The 19118-nt window shown below is 42.3% G+C and overlaps 1 protein-coding gene across 8 annotated transcripts in view; it reads left to right on the top strand.

Annotated features, from left to right (window-relative positions):
* PDE9A (phosphodiesterase 9A) overlaps positions 1-19118 on the top strand; it is a 108394-nt gene that overhangs the window by 52143 nt on the left and 37133 nt on the right. For all 8 annotated transcript variants that reach the window (XR_003550671.1, XR_003550669.1, XR_003550670.1 and 5 more), the window contains exons 5-6: positions 16353-16407; positions 17514-17584. Coding sequence is in view for 5 of the 8 variants with exons in the window: in XM_014590861.2 (XP_014446347.1) it covers positions 16353-16407; positions 17514-17584 (126 nt within the window). In the remaining 3 variants the exon portion in view is untranslated. The remainder of the gene's footprint in view (positions 1-16352; positions 16408-17513; positions 17585-19118) is intronic.

Genomic DNA, 19118 nt, shown 5'->3' with positions numbered 1-19118 from the left:
GGGCGGCAGCGGAACGCGAAGCAGAGCCCCAGCCGCCGCAGCCTCTGGTTCCTTTTTTATACATAGAAATTTTAGAATCAACTTGTTAATTTCAAAACAACACCAACAAAAAACTATTCTGTGGATTTGATTACTATTGCATTCAATATATATAGATCAATTTAAGGACAATGACATCTTAACTATATTGAGTCTAACAACCCATGAACATGAGATATTCCTCCACTTATTTCAGTCTTATTTAATTTTTAGCAACAGAGTTTTATGACTTTCAAGATGGAGGTCCTGCACAGGTCCTTTCATTAAATTTTTTCCTAAGTATTTTCAGTTTTCTGCATTTATTGTTAACAAGATTTTACTTATTTTCCAATTGTTTACTTCTAGTTTATATAAAGATAATGGATTTTTGTATAGTGATATAGAATCTTGTGGCATTGTTTAATTTGTTTGTTTTAAGAGTTATTTTGTATATTTCTAGGATTTTTCATAGAGGCAATTCTATTTTCTGGGAGTAAAGACGAATTTCATTCCTTTTGTTTAATTGCCAGTGAGAAGCGCCAATAGGGCAAGTCATGCTGCAATCCCTTTTCCCTATTTCCCCATCCTAACAGGATTTTGGGCACACACACCCAGCGTTTTTTTTTCAAGCTGCCAGGGCCAGGATTCGAGCCCTGGTCAGCCATGTGGAATCCAGCTGCCGTAAACCACCAAGCTGTGGGGCCAGCCCAGCAGTTTTCATTCCTGCATTTCAGTCTTTTAAACTTTTTTTTTTCTTTTCTTTTTGCACTAAATGAAACTCCAATACAATGAAATAAAACGGAGAACAGATATCCTTTGCTTATTCCCCCAGTCTAGGGGAAATGCAGTCAGTCTTTTACCTTTAAGTATGATGCTAGCTACAGATTTTTTTTGATGAGATGCCCTTTATCAGATTGGAAGTCACTTTCTACTCCTAGTTTGATAAGAGCTTTTTGCCAAATGTTCTTTGGCAGAATTATTGGTTAGATTTTATCAAATGTTCTCCCAACATCTATTGAAATTGGTTGAGGAAGTATAATTTTATTTCTAGTTTTTATCATAAATAAGTATTAGATTTTGTTACATGTTCTTTCTGCATCTACTGGAATAATCATGTGTGTTTTCTCCTTTATTCTGTTAAAATGGTGACGTTTACTGATTGATTTTCAAATGTCAAAATAACCTTGCTTCTCTAATGTAAACCCATTTGTGTTCTTGGGAAATATCCCTTAGAACATAGAAATAAATTTAACAAAGGACATACAGGCCCTGTACCCTGAAATATTGATGTGTTCTCTTTTTATGTGTTGCTAGATTTGGTTTCCTAATAATATGTTAAAGATTTTGGTGTCAGGACCAGCAAGTGGCATAGTGATTAAGGTGCTGGACTCCCACATGGTCAACTGATTTGAGTCCCCAATCCAGTAGCCTGAAACTCATGCCAGGCACTTGTGTGTGTATGCTCAAAATCCTGGGAGGAGGATGAAGGAGAATGGATTGCATCATGTCCATCCTCCTAGGGGAAGTGGGTGAATTCTCGCTTCCAGTCTCTCTGTCTCTCTGGTGAGGGCACGTGCCCTATAGCAAAAAAAAAAAAAAAAAAGCTAAAACAAAAAATGCGATTTTGATGTCTATGTTCCAGTAGGATATTGATTTGTAATTTTTTTCCCTTGTAATGTGTTTGTCATGTTTTAATACTGGGGTTGTGGTAGCCTAAAACATGTTGGGAGATCTACTTTATTTTCTGTTAGATTTTATGTTATTTTGGTATTTTTTTCTTCCTGTGTTTATTTACATTTAATGTATGTATTGATATGGTTGGGAGTAGATCTACCATGTTGTTGTTTATTTGTTATTGCTCTTGGGTTTTTTTTCCTCTACTCTTTCTTTTCTACCTTTATTTGAATTAAATAGATCTTTGTATTCTCTTCATGCCTTCTGTTGGCTCCTTAGCTATCCCTGCCAATGCTGTTTTTAGTTGGTTGTCCAAAGTATTACAATATGCATCCTTAACTTTTTTTTTAATCAATGGACTTTATTTTATAGATTCACAACATAACTGTGTTAGGACAGAGAGTTCCCACATACCCCTCCCCTCACAATGTTCGGCCTCCCCCCCCCACCAGCTTCCTACATCGGAGCTGCACGTTGGCTATCATCAATGAGCCAACACTGACACATCATTGCCTGCCAAAGTCCATAGTTCACAGTAGGGTCCGCTCTTGATGTACATTCTCTGGGTTAGTACAAATGCATAATATCATGTACCCATCATTACAGGATTATACGAATAATTTTACTGCCTTGAAAATCCTCTGTGCTCCATCTGCTCATCCCGTTCCCCCTCCTTCACCTCCGGCAACCACGGATCTTTTTACTGTCTTCATACTTTTGCCTTGTCCAGAATGTCACATAATTGAGATCATACAGAATGTGACCTTTTCAGATTGGCTTTTTTTTTTTTCACTTAATAGTATACATTTAAGATTCTTCCATTATTTCTATATGCTTCACTGCTCATTGTTTTTAGTATGAATAATATTGCATTATCTGGACGTGTCATGGTCTGTTTATCCATTTTCCTACTGAAGGGCATCTTGGTTGCTCCAAAGTTTTGGCAATTGATTAAAGCTGTTATAGATATTTTTATGGATATTTTTGTGTACATGTAATTTTCAACTTATTTCATTAAATTCCAAGGAGCACAATCGATGAATCTTTTAGTAAGAGTATGTTTAGTTTTATAAGAAACTGCCAAATGTTCTTTCTTTTAAGTATGCTATAGGATGTATGGACTCACCAGAGAGAGAAAAATGGAGAAGTCCAACCTCATGGGTGAAGGCCACATCGCAGTCCCTTCTCCTCCTTTCTCCTCTTGAGATTTTGGACACGCACACACACATGCCCCGTGTAATTTTCAAGCTGCCGAGTGCAGGACTCAAACCACACATTCTGCTGTGTGGGATCTAGTGCCTTAATCTCCATGCCACCTGCTGGCCTGCCACTTTTTTTTTTTTCACTTAATAGTATACATTTAAGATTCTTCCATCCCTTTCCGTGGCTTCACTGCTCATTGTTTTTAGTATGAATAATATTGCATTATCTGGACGTGTCATGGTCTGTTTATCCATTTTCCTACTGAAGGGCATCTTGGTTGCTCCAAAGTTTTGGCAATTGATTAAAGCTGTTATAGATATTTTTATGGATATTTTTGTGTACATGTAATTTTCAACTTATTTCATTAAATTCCAAGGAGCACAATCGATGAATCTTTTAGTAAGAGTATGTTTAGTTTTATAAGAAACTGCCAAATGTTCTTTCTTTTAAGTATGCTATAGGATGTATGGACTCACCAGAGAGAGAAAAATGGAGAAGTCCAACCTCATGGGTGAAGGCCACATCGCAGTCCCTTCTCCTCCTTTCTCCTCTTGAGATTTTGGACACGCACACACACGTGCCCCGTGTAAATTTCAAGCTGCCGAGTGCAGGACTCAAACCACACATTCTGCTGTGTGGGATCTAGTGCCTTAATCTCCATGCCACCTGCTGGCCTGCCAGATGGTCTTTCAAAGTGACATTTTGCATTCCCACAAGCAATGACTGAGTGATCCTGTTGCTTCACATTCTCACCATCATTCAGTGTTTCTGTGTTTTGGGATTTCACCATTCTAATAGGTGGGTTGCAGTAGCTCATTTTAATTTGTGATTCTCCCTGTTGGATGATGTTGAGCATCATTTCATATGCTTATTTGCCATCCCTATGTCATCTTCGTTTGAAGTGGCTGTCAGATCTTTTGCCCATTTTTCAATTATCCTTAGCTTTTTGCAGTCTATTTAGAGCTAATATTGTACTATCTCACTTAGAAAATATAGGCTTTTCAGCAGTATAATTCTACTTACTTGCTCCCCCACAACGTTTATTGTTGCCATAGCTATATATGTTTTAAACCCCATAATACAATATTATAATTTTTGCTTTATACAGCAATGTCATTTGAAGAAATTATGGAGGGAAACAACCTTAAAGTTTGTTTTTTGTTTTTGTTTTTTTTATTACTGCTTACATATTTCCTATTTCTGTTTTCTTTTTTTCCCTTGGTTTTTGCCATCAAGTGCGTGCTCTTGCCAGAGAGAGAGAAAGTGAGAAATCGCCCTCCAGGGGGAATGTTCATGCTGCATTCCCTTCTCCTTCATCCTCCTCTAGGACTTTTGAGCATGCACACACACACACTCAGTGTGATTTTCAAACCACCAGGTCTGGGACTCAAACTGTGGTCAGCCATGTGGAGCCCAGCACGTTAACCACCATGCCACCTGCTAGGCTCAATATTTGCTATCTCTGTTGCTTTATTTTTTTTTCCTGTGTATCTTGCCATATTTCTTGCAGTACAGATCTGCTACTGACTCATTCTCAGCTTTTGCTTATTGAAACATGTCTTTATTTTGCCTTCATTTAGAAGGATACTTTCTCAGTTGTAGAATTAGGCATTCACAATCTTTTGTCATTGTTTTCTTTAAAATATTTAGAGATGTTGATTCATTTCATTTTTTTTTTCTGGCTTCCATTGTTTTAGACAAGAAATCAGTTTTTATTTTGTTATTATTTCCTGTATGGAATCTTGTTTTCTCTAGATGTTCTCATGGTTGGTTGTTTATTTGTTTGTTTTCTCGTTGGGTTTTAGCCATTTGACTATTGACTCTGATGTGCCTACCTATGATTTCCTCTTTATTTATCCTTCTTGGTGTTTTTTGAGCTTCCATGGTCTATAAATTAATGTTTTCACTACATTTGTAAAACTTTCAGTCATTGCTTTTTTAAATGATTTGTGTACCGTTTTTTTTTTATTTCCACCATTTCTTCTAGACCCTGATTACATATATTAAAGAAAGTTTGCTATGATGCCTCAGGTAACTGTGGCTCTGTTCCTCTTTGTTTTTAAAATCTTTCTTCTCTCCGCTCTTTAGATTTCATAATCCCTATAGATTTGGCCTCGATTTTCCTGATCTTTTTGCTGATTACAAACTGCTGTAAGCAAATCCATTGTCTTTTTTTTACTTCAGATATTATATTTTTTAAGTCTAAAAGTTTTATTTGATTCTTTTATTTTAGAGAGAGACTTTTTTGCTGTAGGGTGTGTGCACTCACCAAAGAGATAGAGAGAGACAGAAAGCAAGAAATCACCTCCCAGCGGGATGGTCACCCCACAATTCCTTCTAGCAACACTCCACAATTCCTTCTCCTCCAGTCTCCTCTCAGGATTTTGGGCACACATGCACATGTGCCCAGCATGGGTTTCAAGCTGCCGGATCCGAGACTCAAGCCACAGTCAACCATGTGGGAGTCCAGCGCCCTAAGCACTACACCATGTGCTGGTCCCAATTTCATTACTTTTATAGATTTATCTCTGGAGATTTTCCATGTGTCTAATATCTTTATGTCTAGGTCCTTGGCCATACCTATGATTGCTGTGTAAAAATCTTGGTCTGCTTGTTTCAACATCTGAGTTATCTAGGATTTCTGCTGAATTATTTTCTCTTGGCTATAGGTCAAGCTTTCCTGTTTCGTTGCATGTCTTTTTTTTTAAACTGTATACTAACATTATGACTAACACATGAAGAATACTCTAAACTTTGTTATCTTACTCTGAAGAGTATTGATTTTTGTACTGGCAGTCAGTTAAGTTAACTGGCCAACCACCTTGAACTTGGAAAGGCCTAGTTTTATGTTTTGTTAGGGTAAGTATCTAGATGTGGCCCTTCAGATCTTTGCAGGAAGCCTGAGACAGCTATCAAACCCCTCTACCTTAACTGGACTCAAACTCCAAACTGTGTCTCCTCTGCTGTGGGCAGCAGCTAAAATCTCTGCTAAGCTCTTTCATCTTCTTAGGCCCACATGCACATGTAATTCATGGATCAACCAAGAAGTAGGCACATTTATATAGAATTAGGATCTATTATTTTATTAAGAGCCTATTATTTTCATTTTATTTTCATTCTCTCTGACACCTTATTGACATAGACCAGCAGCTTTCTGCCTAAGTTCTAGAACATCAGAGTCAATGGTCACTCCATAGCAGAACATCGAAGACTCCCACTCATGAGTAGCAGTAGAAAGTACTCTTGTTTTCTCGTTGGGTTTTAGCCATTTGACTATTGACTCTGATGTGCCTACCTATGATTTCCTCTTTATTTACCATTGTTTCTTCAACTAGGCACCTATGGATGGATACTTGTGTAGCTTCCAGTCTTTCATTATTACACACGATCAGTTGGCTAATTTTTGTTTCTCTTACTACAGCCTCTACAATTACGTCCACGGATGTAGTAAAACCACTGGCTTGCACAAAAGATGTCTCAACAAGATCTTTGCAAGCATCCTATGTATGTACCATAATCAATTATTGGGTCATCAGGAAAGTTATGATGCATTTTTGCATAGAAAAATATATCATGACTTTCCCAATGACCTAATAATTTACTTCATCAGTTTATTCTGACAAAATTCTCCCTGAAACTAGTCTTGTGGGATCATCTGACACAGAGTCAAAGCTCCAGACACAGTGGACAAGAGTTGATCTCTCTGGCTTCCCCACAATTGAACTTTCCCAAAGTATTAGGTCACAGTGACACCCTCAGATAATGAACAAGTCCACTTGCTGCCAGCTCCCAAATGCCAGTCCCATTAAAGCATCCTCAGAGGAGGTCACACCCATCGCCTTCATCCCTGGAAGTTCATCATGCTGTAGGGGAGAGGTCGTGGAGGAAGGATGGGTGACTTTATGGTTTGGGGCAGCCCTGCCTCATCTTTGCAACCTACATGAGGATGTGCCTGGGGAGGCCAGGGCAGGTTTGACTATGTCATGATGACCTTCTTTTGATGTCATGCACTGGTCAGGAGGGAGGTTAAATGCATTAACATATGCAGACCACTTAGCACAGCACCCAGAATGCAGTAGGATCCCAGGAAAGACGTGCTGTGATCTGGACAACAGCAAAGGAAAATGTGCTCGCTGGGCCAGACACTACCCACTTCTAGGCATTTTTCTAATTTGTGAACTAATCCTGAGGAAGAGAGGAGGGTGCAGGGAGAGATGATACCCAAATATCTGAAGTCAAGTGTAAACTATGCAGAACATAAAATTCCCTTTCCAAAAGATGATGGAAGTAGCTCAGCCACACCAATCGCAAGACGTTCTTCAAAATCTCACATTTGGTCATCAGGGTCCTTCGGTACACATCGCTTTCTTTGTTATCTCTGAACGGCTAAAACAAAATTATTTGCAGTATTCCTTTGGCTGCTGATAGACTTAAGCATTTTCTCATCAGGACAGGGCTCCTGTGCCTTTAAGAGGCAAGGCAAGGTCACTGTTGATCATATAAGTTTATTGTGCTCCTGGGCTATAAAGGAATCGTACTGGTTCTGGACACCTACTTTATGACCTCTATAAACAGTGAATTGCCAGTGGCTGTTCCCTGAGTTAGCCGGTCCTCAGCTAGCTGGGAGGTTCTCAGCAGCGTCAGGGGCCGGGATAGAGCAAAAGTGGAACGGAGGTGAGTTCGGCCCCTGTGCTTCCCAGGAAGAGGGATGGTGACCCCCGTCCCCTCGCCCTCCCCAGACCCATCCCTGGCAGAGCCCTGGTGCTCAGGGCTTGGGGCTAGACAAGAGTCAAAATAAACGCGACTCCTCCCCCAGTTGTCAGGGCCACTGGGGTGCTTGTCTCTCTGGAGCCCAGTCATGAGGATTATTTTCCCTAATGAAAGAAGAAATAATTTTTTTTAAAAGTACCCGTTTCTGAACTAATAGTCAGGGTTTGGGTTTATTGTTTGGGTTTTGTTTTGCTTTGTTTTGTTTTGTTTTGTAAGAAAGACTTTAGGAAGGATCTGCTAAGTATGAATTCCTTGGAGGATGCCCAGTCTCTCTGGGTTGCTTCGGGTTGAGACTAAGCAGGTGGCATGACTATTGCATCCTCTAAACAGCGTGTAAATATAAAGCCGGTGGTGCTGTTGCAATAGCACGGACCTGTGAGAGAGGTGGCTGCATCCTGCCTGAGCTCAAGGCAGCACCGACATGCCCTGTGGTATCTTCCATCCCACTACTGCAGGGTCTGAGGCTTGAGATGCCAATGCCCGTGCCTTCTCTGACTGTCCCTCCATGCCCAGTTTGGGGGCCAGCAGGTTAGTAGGGCAGTGTTGTACTCATTGCCCAGAGGAGAAAGGTGCATGTCCACGCAGGTGGGTGAAGGACGGAAGAAATGCTGCTGCTGTTATCGTTCTTTTCAGCATAAGATAAAAGGAGATATGGAAATCATCTGTCTGGCCAATCTAATCAGTGTAGCCTGTGAAATTAGTCTTTATAGGAATTAGGGGTTGGGCTGTCCTGTTGATCCATGGGTTTACACCATTCAGGCTTTGTTTGAAACAAGTAAACAATTCCCGGAAGAAGTGGGAGAGGCAGAAGCAGGTTCCGTGCACGATCTGCTGCAGCCCGAAGCAGAGTCAGGTGACGATGCCTGGACATCGCCTTGGCAAGCACACATTGCCCTGGTCACTCACAAGAGCAGCTCGGAAACACCAAAGGCAGAGCAGCAGCCACCCTACCTCCCCTTACAGCCTGAGTCCAGACCCAGACCTTAAAGCCTCAGCACTCGTAGGCCTTCCTGAGTATCACCGAAGTTTGGTGAGTTCCAGTCCCCTTGATTCTGTGCACATGGGTAGGCCCTGGGGCCCCACTGCCGCAAGTCCGTGGCCCCAAGTTGAACCGACTTGGCTGTGTTCTAAACACTGGACCGCTCTCTGCCAAGCTCCAGGATTGCCCTGGAACTAAACAAAGAGCTCTTGAAATGCAAGGCGGTGCTCGCCTCCGTGGGCCAGGGGCTGTCCTGAGACGGTCACACGCATTTAATCACAGCTGAAACCCACTGGAGGAAGCAGTGGCCTCTGCAGGGGTTCTAAGGTTCCAGAGCAGAGAGGATGAATGTGCTGTTTTCCTGGTCAGGGCTCTGGTATGGCTGGGTGTGGTTGGCCTTTGGGCACACAGGCATGTCCTCTCCTTTCCCCATACCCAGGAATGCAGAATTGCCTTTCCCTAAAGCGACGTTCTGTGAGCCTGCTGTGCTAGTTACATCTGCGGTGCCGGTGCAGAGGCCTGGGCACCGGCTCCAGAGGTGTTCTCACTAGAAGCTCAGCTTTGCATCTGCACTTTCTGAGAACTACTGAAGGGGGGAGGGGGCTCAAGTGTGGCTCAAACATGGACCAGAATACAAACGTCCATCCTGGCTCTGAGCCGGGAAGAGAGGAGGGAGGGGACAAAGTGGCACAAAGCACTGTTATAATTTGTGCTGGAAATTAAATTTAGGCATTAAAATATTGTATTGTGTGACGGATCCCACCTTGAACTTCAAAGACCGTCTCTAGTTTTTTAATTCAATTCTACCGATCAACCTCAGATTTCCAGAACAATTGTAGATCCACATGCAGTCGTGAGAACAGAGAGAAGGCTCAAGCTTTCTTTACCAGTTCCCCCAATGGTAATATACTGCAAAGCCCTATTGGATGACACCAGCAGAATACTGACACAGTCCAGACGCAGGACATTCCATTCCCACAAGGATGCCTCGTGCTGTCTTCGTGGCCACACCCTTCCCCATCCCTTGACCCCAGCCAACCACTCATCTGTAATTGTGGCCATTTGAGAATGTTCCGTTTATGCGGTCATATAGTAGGTCACTTTGGGGGTGGCCTTCTCTCACTCAGCATAATCCCCTGAGAGCCACCTGAGCCGTTGTCTGTAGCACTCCCTAGCCCATTGCTGTGTAGTATCTGTAGTATATTTGGGCGGGCCAGCTGGTCTGTCCATTTCCCTCTGAGGGACATCTGGGTCGTTCCCAGTTTGGGCCATCATGAATTCATGTACAGGTTTTCGTGTGAACACATGCATTTCCATCTCTCAGGGCCTTTAGGTGGAGAGTGGTTGAGGGTGCCAGACTCCCACATAGCTGACCACAGTTCCAGTCCCGAACCTGGCAGCTTGCTTTCTTACTTTCTCTTTCTCTCTCTCTCTCTCTCCCCTCTGGTCAAATTTAAATAAATAAATAAATAAATAAAGTTAAGATAAAATAATTCTCTAAAAGAAAAAAAGAATTCCCATCTCTTTGCCCAGCAAGTGCAATTACTAGGTAGCGTGGTGGTTGCATGTTTAGATTTTTTAAGACTGCCAGTTTTCCAGAGTGGCTGGAAGACATTCCCATCACCATCTATCTGTGAGTAATCCAAGGTTCCCGCACCCTTACCAACATTTGATATGGTCACTATGGCCACTTGATAGGTGTGATAGATAGCTCACTGTGATTTTAACTTGCATTTCCTAATGGCTACTGACGCTCAGTTCGTTATAGATCCTATATTCAGGTCTCGTTGGCTATGTGATTTGCAAATGTGTTCTCCCAGGATGTAGTTTGACTTTTCATCTTCTTAACAGGATCTTTCTCAGAGTGAACACTTTTAATTTTGATGAAATCTAGTTTATCACTTTTCCCTTCTATATTTTGTGTTTGATGTCAAATCTAAGGGACCCACTCAAGATCCTGAACCTTACATGTTTTTTTCTAAATGTTTTATAGTGTTTTCTTCCTTCCTTTCTCTCTCTCTCTCTCTCCCTCTCTCTCTCTCTCTCCTTCTTTCTCTCTCTCTTTCTTTCTTTCTTTATTAATTTGCCAGAGAACACATGCACTTGCCAGAGAGAAAGAGAGACAGAGAGAAAGAAAGAATCCCCCCCACACACAATGGAGTGTGGTCATGCTTTAATCCTTTCTCTTCCATTTTTCCGTCCCATCAGGATTTGGGGCATGCACATGTGCCCAGTGTGTTTTTCAAGCCACTAGGGATGGGATTAGAACCAGGCTGTTGGCCATGTGGGATCCAGCTCTCCTGACCACTAGGCAACAGGCCCAGCCCATGTAGTTGTATATTTTATGTCCATGATCTGTTTTGTATTCGTTTTTATATAAACTGTCGAGTTTAGGTTAAAACTTGTTTTTGCCAGTGGCTGTCTAGGTGTCCCAGCACCATGAAAAAGACCGTCTTTCCTCCCCCTCTGCTGCATTTCACGTTGGTCAAAGATGCGTTGGGCAGATGTGTGTGGGTTGATGTTCTGGTCTTCCATTCTGCTCCATTTCTCTAAATATTTATCCTTCTGATGATACCTCATAGCTTAGATTGCTGTAGCTTTACAACAAGTCTTGAAGTCAGATAGACCGATTTCTCACTTTTTTTAGAAAGAGATTTTTGCTATAAGGCCTGTATGCTCACCAGAGACAGAGAGACAGAAAGCGAGAAATCACTCCCAAGCGGGATGGCCACACCTTCATCCCTTCTCCTCTATTCTCCTCTTGGGATTTTGGAATATGCACATGCACCAGGTGTGAGTTTTAAGCCAGCAGGTACAGGACTCAGGCCACGGTCAACTACTTGAAAGTCCGGCAACATAACCAGTGTGCCATCTGCTGGCCCCAAGCCCTCCCATTTTATCATCTTTTGAAACTTATTTTAGCTTCTCTCGTTCCTTTGCCTTTCCATATAAATGCTAGGAGAATCTATTTCTACCAAAAAAAAAAAAAAGATGGACATCTCATTAAACCTGTACACCAATTTGGGAAGACTTGGCATCTTTCCTATGGTGAGTCTTATAACCCATAACATGGTAGGTTATGTCGTTGATTTATGTCTTTGATTTCTTTAACCAGTGTTTCGTAGTTTTCAGCATGTGAGTTCTACAAATGTTTTATTTGTAGATACCCATGTACAGGGGTTTTTTTAGTGATAATTTTTGATATTGTATTTTTTATTTTAATTTAATTTTGTCACTTAAAATGGAATAGCAATAGCTATTACTAGTATATATAAATATATTGGGTTGTCAGAAAGGTCATGGCTTTTTTTTTATGTTTTTCTCTACAAAGATGCACCATGACTTTTCCCACAACCCAATAGCTGAATTCTTCTGTGTGTTTACTTTCTATCCTATGTCCTTGCTAAACTCTCTTATTAGTTCTAGGAAACATTTTTGGTAGAATTTTGAAATTTTCTATGTAGATAATCATGTCATTGGCAATAGGGACAGTCATTTTTCACATTTTTATTTCCCTTTCTTGCTGGATTCCCACATGGCCAACCACGGTTTGAGTCCCAGACCTGGAGGCTTGCTTTCTCACTTGCCCTCTCTCTCTCACTCTGTCCCTCTCTGGTCAAATTAAAATAAATAAATGAATAAATAAAATAAAATAATTCTTTTTTAAAAAAATGTGTCATGACTGGGACCAGCAGTTAGCGTAATGGCTATGTTGCTGGACTCTCACATAGTCGACCGCGGTTTGAGTCCTAGACCCGGTGGCTTAAACTCACACCGGGTGCATGTGCGTGCGTGCCCTAGATCCCGAGAGCAGAATGAAGGAGAAGGGAATGCGGCATGGCCATCCCCCCTGGGGGTTGATTTCTCGCTTTCTATCTCCCTGTCTCTCTCTGTCTGTCTGACGAGTGCACGCGTCCTACAGCGAAAACCTCTAAAAACAAAAATGTGCCATGACTTTCCCAATGACCCGATACTTTCTGGAAGAGATTGTTTAGAATTATGTTAATTTATTAAACACTTGGTAGACTTCTTTGATGAAACCACCTGGGCCTGGAAATTTGCTTTTTGTGAGTTTTTAAATGATAAATTCAGTTTCTTTGTTAGTTATAGGCTGATAAAATTACCTATCTCACATGAGTTATGGTCATTCATACTCTTTTAGAAATTAGTCCATTTTGTTTAAGATGTCTATTGTGTGTGTAGAGTTGTTGGTAGTGCTCCATTATTATCCCTGTGATGTCTGTAGTGATGGCCCTTCTCATTCTTGATGCAGATAATCTGTGTCTTCTCTCTTTGTTTCTTTGTCACTCTTACTAGCAGTTTGTCAATCTCTTGAAATTTTTTAAGTAATCAGATTATTGTTTCCTTGATAGTCTGCACTATTTTTCTATTTTCTATTTCATTGATCTCTATTCTTATTTTTATTATTTTCTTTCGTCCTTGTGCTATCATTGCAAGTTTATTTTGTTCCTTTTTTTTTCCTAGGTTCTTAAAGCGGGATCTCAGATTATTGAGTTGATATTTTCCCTCTCCTCTAAGGCAAGCATTCAGTGCTATAAATTTTCCTCTTGGTGTTGCTTTAGTGGTATTCTACAACTAAATTTTGAAGTGTTGCATGTTTATTTTCTCATTTTCATTGAGTTCAATGTCTCCTTTTATTTTCCTTAAGACTTTCTCTGTGGGGACCAGCAGTTAGCATAATGGCTATGCTGTTGAACTCCCATGTAGTCAACCGCAGTTTGAGTCCTGGACCTGGTGGCTTAAACTCACACCAGGCGCATGTGCATGCATGCCCAAGATCCCAAGAGGAGAATGGAGGAGAAGGGATTGTGGTGTGGCCATCCCCCCAGGGGGTGATTTCCTGTTTTCTGTCTCTCTGTTTCTCTCTATCTTTCTGGAGATCGCACGCGCCCTATAGCAAAAACCTCTAAAAAAAAAAGACTTTCTCTTTTACCTGTGAATTATATAGAAGAACATTTCTTCATTTCCAAGTGTGTCCTACTACCTCTCTGTTACTGCTTTCTAGATTGAATCACTTGTGGTCAGAGAACATACCCTGTATGATTTCAGACCTTGCATTCGTTGAGGTTTTCTTTATGGCCCAGGATGCAGTCTCTCTCAGTATATGCTTCGCAGGCATGTGAAAAGAATGCGTGTGCTTCTGTTGTTAGGCGGAGGAGTATAAATGTTGATTGTTTGATGGACTTCTAAATTTATCTCAAGACTTTGAGATCATTAACTCTTAAAGGTTATGTTTAACCTTCTTTGAAGGTTTCATGATAATTGACCTGAAACCCTGCTGGGTTCATCAGGTTTGACTATGAACCGTGGCGATGGCCCTTACTGGCGGAGGCCATTTTCTTTCCTGGTGGATTTGGGCCTTTCCGATGATTAAGGCTATGGGCCAGTCAGCAGCTCAACCTGTGGTTCTACAAATGATTCCTGGCTGGCATTTTTATTCTTACAACTTCAAGATATTTAGCAAAATGTCATTTCTCTTCTTTTCATCAAACCATAGAACACTTAAAACCACAGGGAATCTTGAGCCATCTGGTCCACCCTCTTATCTGGCAGGTGAAGCAGTGATGTCTTAAGTTAATTTAAATAGATTAATTTTTTTAATAATTATTTTATTTATTTATTTATTTATTTATTTATTTATTTACACAGAGAGACAGACAGAAAGGGAAAGTGACCACACCATCTGTCAGCCCCAAATTGATTAGTTTTTAATATTTTTTCTTTTTATTAAATTAATATGTATTCATTATTTTAAAAATGCATAAGATACAGAGAGGCAAAAATGCAAAAATAAAATCTATATATAAGCTTATAAACAGGGATAACTACTATTATTATTTTCTAGTATTCCCCTCCCACACAGTATGTTTTCAGAAATGATATAACTCTATATTACTGGGTTTTTTTTTTTTTGAGAGGTTTTTTTTGCTATAGGGCGCATGCGCTCACCAGACAGACAGAGACAGAGAAACAAAAAGCGAGAAATCACCCCCCAGGGGGGATGGCCACACCGCAATCCCTTCTCCTCTGGTCTCCTCTCGGGATCTTGGGCACGCACGCACATGCGCCGAGCATGAGGTTTAAGCCACCGGGTCCGAGACGCGAACCACAGTCAACTACATGGGAGTCCAGCGACATAGCCATTACGCTAACTGCTGGTCCCTATATTACTGTTTTAAAACCTGGTTGGTTTCTTCTCTTTCTTTTTTTTTTTTTTGGAGAGGTTTTTGCTATAGGGCGCGTGCGCTCACCAGAGAGACAGAAAGCGAGAAATCACCCCCCAGGGGGGAAAGCCACGCCGCAATCCCTTCTCCTCCGTTCTTTCTGGATCTTGGGCACGCACACACACGTGCCCAGCGTGAGTTTTAAGCTACCAGGTCCGGGACTCGAACCGTGGTTGACTATGTGGGAGTCCAATGACATAGCCATTACTCCAACTGCTGGTCCCCAAACCTGGTTGGTTTCTTTTTTAAAAAAAAAGTCTGCAGTATTTTATTTCTTACGAAAATAAAGGCAAAATGTTAACATTTCTAAAAGCTAGATGGCAAGTTTATATATTTAAAACATCTCACAACTTTAAAAACATAACAGAAAAACGATCAAGTAATTCATCTTTTTTTTTTTTTTTTTTTTTTTACTTTAACTATTGACATAAATGTTTTCTAGGACATTTCTAGAAATCCACTGTAATTCCACAATGGATATATCCGTTTTTGTTTAATAAATCTCTGCTCAATGGACATATTAGTTGGTAGAGTTTCCACTATGTTAACATTGTGACAAGCATCTTTTGTGTTACGTGCATGATTTTTTCCTAGAAATGGAACACTGGGTCAGAGCATATGAACATTTTCAGTTTGGGGGCCCAATTGCTAAATCAAATTATTGACATTCTTTTGTTAGATTTGGCTTGGTTTTGTTTTGTTTATACTGGAGAGTTAAGCTTGAAGTGAGCACAATCACATGATTTCAGCAGTTAGCCTTGTGGAGGAGGTTCTTGGTGCTTTATAGCATGAGCTGATGACTAACTGGAACCAAGAAGTGATCTCTCCCGTCCCAAGAGCATAGAGTTGCTGAGAAGAACAGTGCTGTGAGCACCCATACCTTCCCATGCAGTATCTGGCATTGAGCCTGGGCAGGAAACAGGAAAGCAGGCAGGTCACCTTCAGCCCAGGGTCTGAACGTTGTAAATTCAGCCACCCAGCCCAGTTTTACAGGCCAGGCAACAGAGAGACAAACTTGCTCACCCCAGGTCTGCTTCCTGTCTGCAGGCCTGCCATGAGAACACTGTGTTTTGCACTTGACATATGCCTTGAACTTACTTTGCCACAGTAATTGCCACCATAAAATGGCCCCAAGCACAGAGGGAAAACTTCCTGAATTTAGATACACGGTCCTGGCTGTCTTGTATAGCCAGTGCTTACAGCTGGAGGACCAAAAGCCCTGACCATTCGGCTCAGAGACCATGGTGAGACCATTGTGGGTCTGGAGCATTTGAAGGCACGTAGGAAAGGAGCACTCAGAGCTCAGAGAGGCCCTGGGTCATGGACAGAAAGGCTAGAGCATCCTCACGGTTACTCAGGCAGCTCCTCAGCCACAGCATCGGCACTGCCTACCACAACACGTGCACTGGGACCCGTGTCTCGCCCTGTCACTGTTCCATCTGTCTTTCTTCTTTGGTTTGCAGAGAGAGAAGAATTAATCCAGAGCGTGCTGGCCCAGGTTGCAGACCAGTTCTCAAGGTACCACCTTTAAATGCATGCTATGGATGATGGGTGCTTTGTATCTTTTTTTTTGGAGAGGTTTTCGCTATAGGGCGCATGCGCTCGCCAGACAGAGAGAGACAGAGAGACAGAAAGCGAGAAATCACCCCCCAGGGGGGATGGTCACGCCACAATCCCTTCTCCTCCATTCTCCTCTCGGGATCTTGGGCACGCACGCACACGCGCCCGGCATGAGTTTTAAGCCACCGGGTCCAGGACGCAAACCGCGGTCGACTATGTGGGAGTCCAGCGACATAGCCATTACGCTAACTGCTGGTTCCCGGTGCTTTGTATCTTCATGGCAAAGGTGGGCCCCTGGCTCTGTGGGTGGCCCTGGCCATCAGGCTCTAATAGATCCCTGCCTCTTCTGTAACTCAGCTGGCCTGGATGAGATTCAGAAATACTTCCTTTATTCCAAAGACCATGTCGGGTGGTCACTTTTAGAATGCAACCTCGTGTGGCCAATGGCCTCTTCTGGGACTCTCAGGACCATCTACAAGAATTGGCACTGTTTAAGGATAAGCTTCCTCACTGAGAGTCTATGGCTTCCTTTTCAGCTTGCCTCACCACACCAATCCCAAAGAGAATATTTTCAGTTTCTCAAATCATGTCTCTGTGGCACCTTAGTCCCCAGGGAAATTAAAATGGGGAAAAGGGAAGGTGGATAGTATCGTATTTTTCTAAAAGTTCATGAACTGTTTAAATAGTTGGATTGGGGCCCCTGGAGAGCACCCCGGTGCCCTGAAGTTGTCAGTGCCTCTTGGGGCAGGGGTGATCTCTCAGCCATCCCAGCTTTGTCAGCAGAAGACCAGAGCTTGGCTTCCCGGCCCGGAAGTGGTATAGCAGTTGACCCTGTCTTGGAAAGTAGACCTTGTGATAATTTGGTGGTGTGTGTGTGGTCTTCTCTCCTCCTCCTTATATTGTGAGTTCCTTAAAGGCAACTCCTGGCATCTTTGTACCTACCTCCTCACCAGCCCACCTGTAGGGCCCCACCCATGGCAGAGTTTAAATATACATTTGCTGAACCAATGTTAGCTTTGAAAATTTTATGAGTGATATTTTGTCTTTTTTTTTTTCATTCTTAGAGCGTTTAAAATCAATGAACTGAAAGCCGAAGTTGCGAATCACTTGGCAGTGCTAGAGAAGCGAGTAGAATGTAAGTAGGGTTTTTCTTTCCTTCTTACTTACCTGACTTTTAAACTCTGTTCAGATTAGCCACTGGAAACACTGACAGGCTAGTGTTGCAGGTAGATGCAAATGTCTTTTCTTTGTGAAATGTTTGAAATTACCTTTAACGGGGACCAGCAGTTAGCGTAATGGCTATGTCGCTGGACTCCCATGTAGTCGACCACGGTTTGCATCCTGGACCCGGTGGCTTAAACTCACACCGGGCGCGTGTGCATGCATGCCCAAGATCCCGAGAGGAGAACGGAGGAGAAGGGATTGTGGCGTGGCCATCCCCCCTGGGGGGTGATTTCTTGCTTTCTGTCTCTCTGTCTCTCTCTCTCTGTCTAGTGAGCACACGCTCCCTCTCTGTGTAGTGAGCCCACCCTCCCTATAGCAAAAACTTCTAAAAAAAAACAAAAAAAAAAAAAAAAGAAATTACCTTTAACGTTAAAAGAAAAAAATTAAAAAGCCAGAGCAAGGACCAGCAGATGGTGTAGTAGTTAAGGTGCTGGCCAAATGCAGTTTGAGTCCCAGACCTGGTGGCTTGAAAATCACACTAGGCACATGTGCATGCTGCCCAGAATCCAGAGAGGAGAACGGAGGATACTACAGCATGGCCATCCCCATGGACAGGGAGGATTTCTCACTTTCCCTCTCTGTCTCTCTCTGGTAAGTGCACACACCCTAAGGGGGGGGTGGCCAGAACAGTAGCTAATCTAAGCATTTGTTTCTGTTTCGAAAGCAACGCAGGGGATCAGCAGATGCTGTAATGGTTACGTCCCTAGATTCCCAGTCCACCACAGTTGGAGTCCCGAACCCAGCGACTTAAAACTCATGCCAGGCATGTGTGCATGCATGCCCAAAATCCCGAGAGGAGAATGGAGGAGAAGAGATTGCAACTAGGCCATCGCCTCGGGGTGGTGGTGGTGGGGGGTGATTTCTCGCTTTCTGTCTTTCTGTCTCTCTGGCAAGTGCACATGCCCTACAGCAAAAATCTCTAAAAATAGAAAGTAACACAGCACATAGAATAAAGCATGCTTTCCTGCAGACAGGTACAAAATGAAATCGAGCCCCTACCTATGCCCTCCCAGTGCCTGGCCGCTCATCCTTTCCAGGTTCTTTTTTGAAGTGAAGACATTCTCAGCCCATTGACCCAGCTTGGTGGTGCCACAGCTTTTTGGAAAATGTCTACTAAGTCCTTCTTTTGGTTTCAACTACTGTGAAGGAAGCAGAAAAGCTACCTGTGACTCAGGCACATGTGCGTGCATGCCCAAAATCCCAAGAGGAAAATGGAGAAGAGATTGTGGTGTGACCATACCCCCTAGGGGATGATTTCTCACTTTCTATCTCTCTCTCTCTGTCTCTCTGGTGAGCACATGCACCCTATAGCAAAAATCTCTCTTTAAACAGAAAGAAAGAAAGAGAGAGAGAAAGAAAGAAAGAGAGAGGGGGAGAGAGAGAGAGAGAGAGAAAGAAAGAAAGAAAGAAAGAAAGAAAGAAAGAAAGAAAGAAAGAAAGAAAGA

This window comes from Tupaia chinensis, unplaced genomic scaffold, assembly GCF_000334495.1.
Source record: "Tupaia chinensis unplaced genomic scaffold, TupChi_1.0 Scaffold000492_1, whole genome shotgun sequence".
NCBI classification, from domain to species: domain Eukaryota; kingdom Metazoa; phylum Chordata; class Mammalia; order Scandentia; family Tupaiidae; genus Tupaia; species Tupaia belangeri.
Note: the sequence above shows the minus strand (reverse complement) of the source record. Positions and strands in the feature narration are given on the sequence as shown.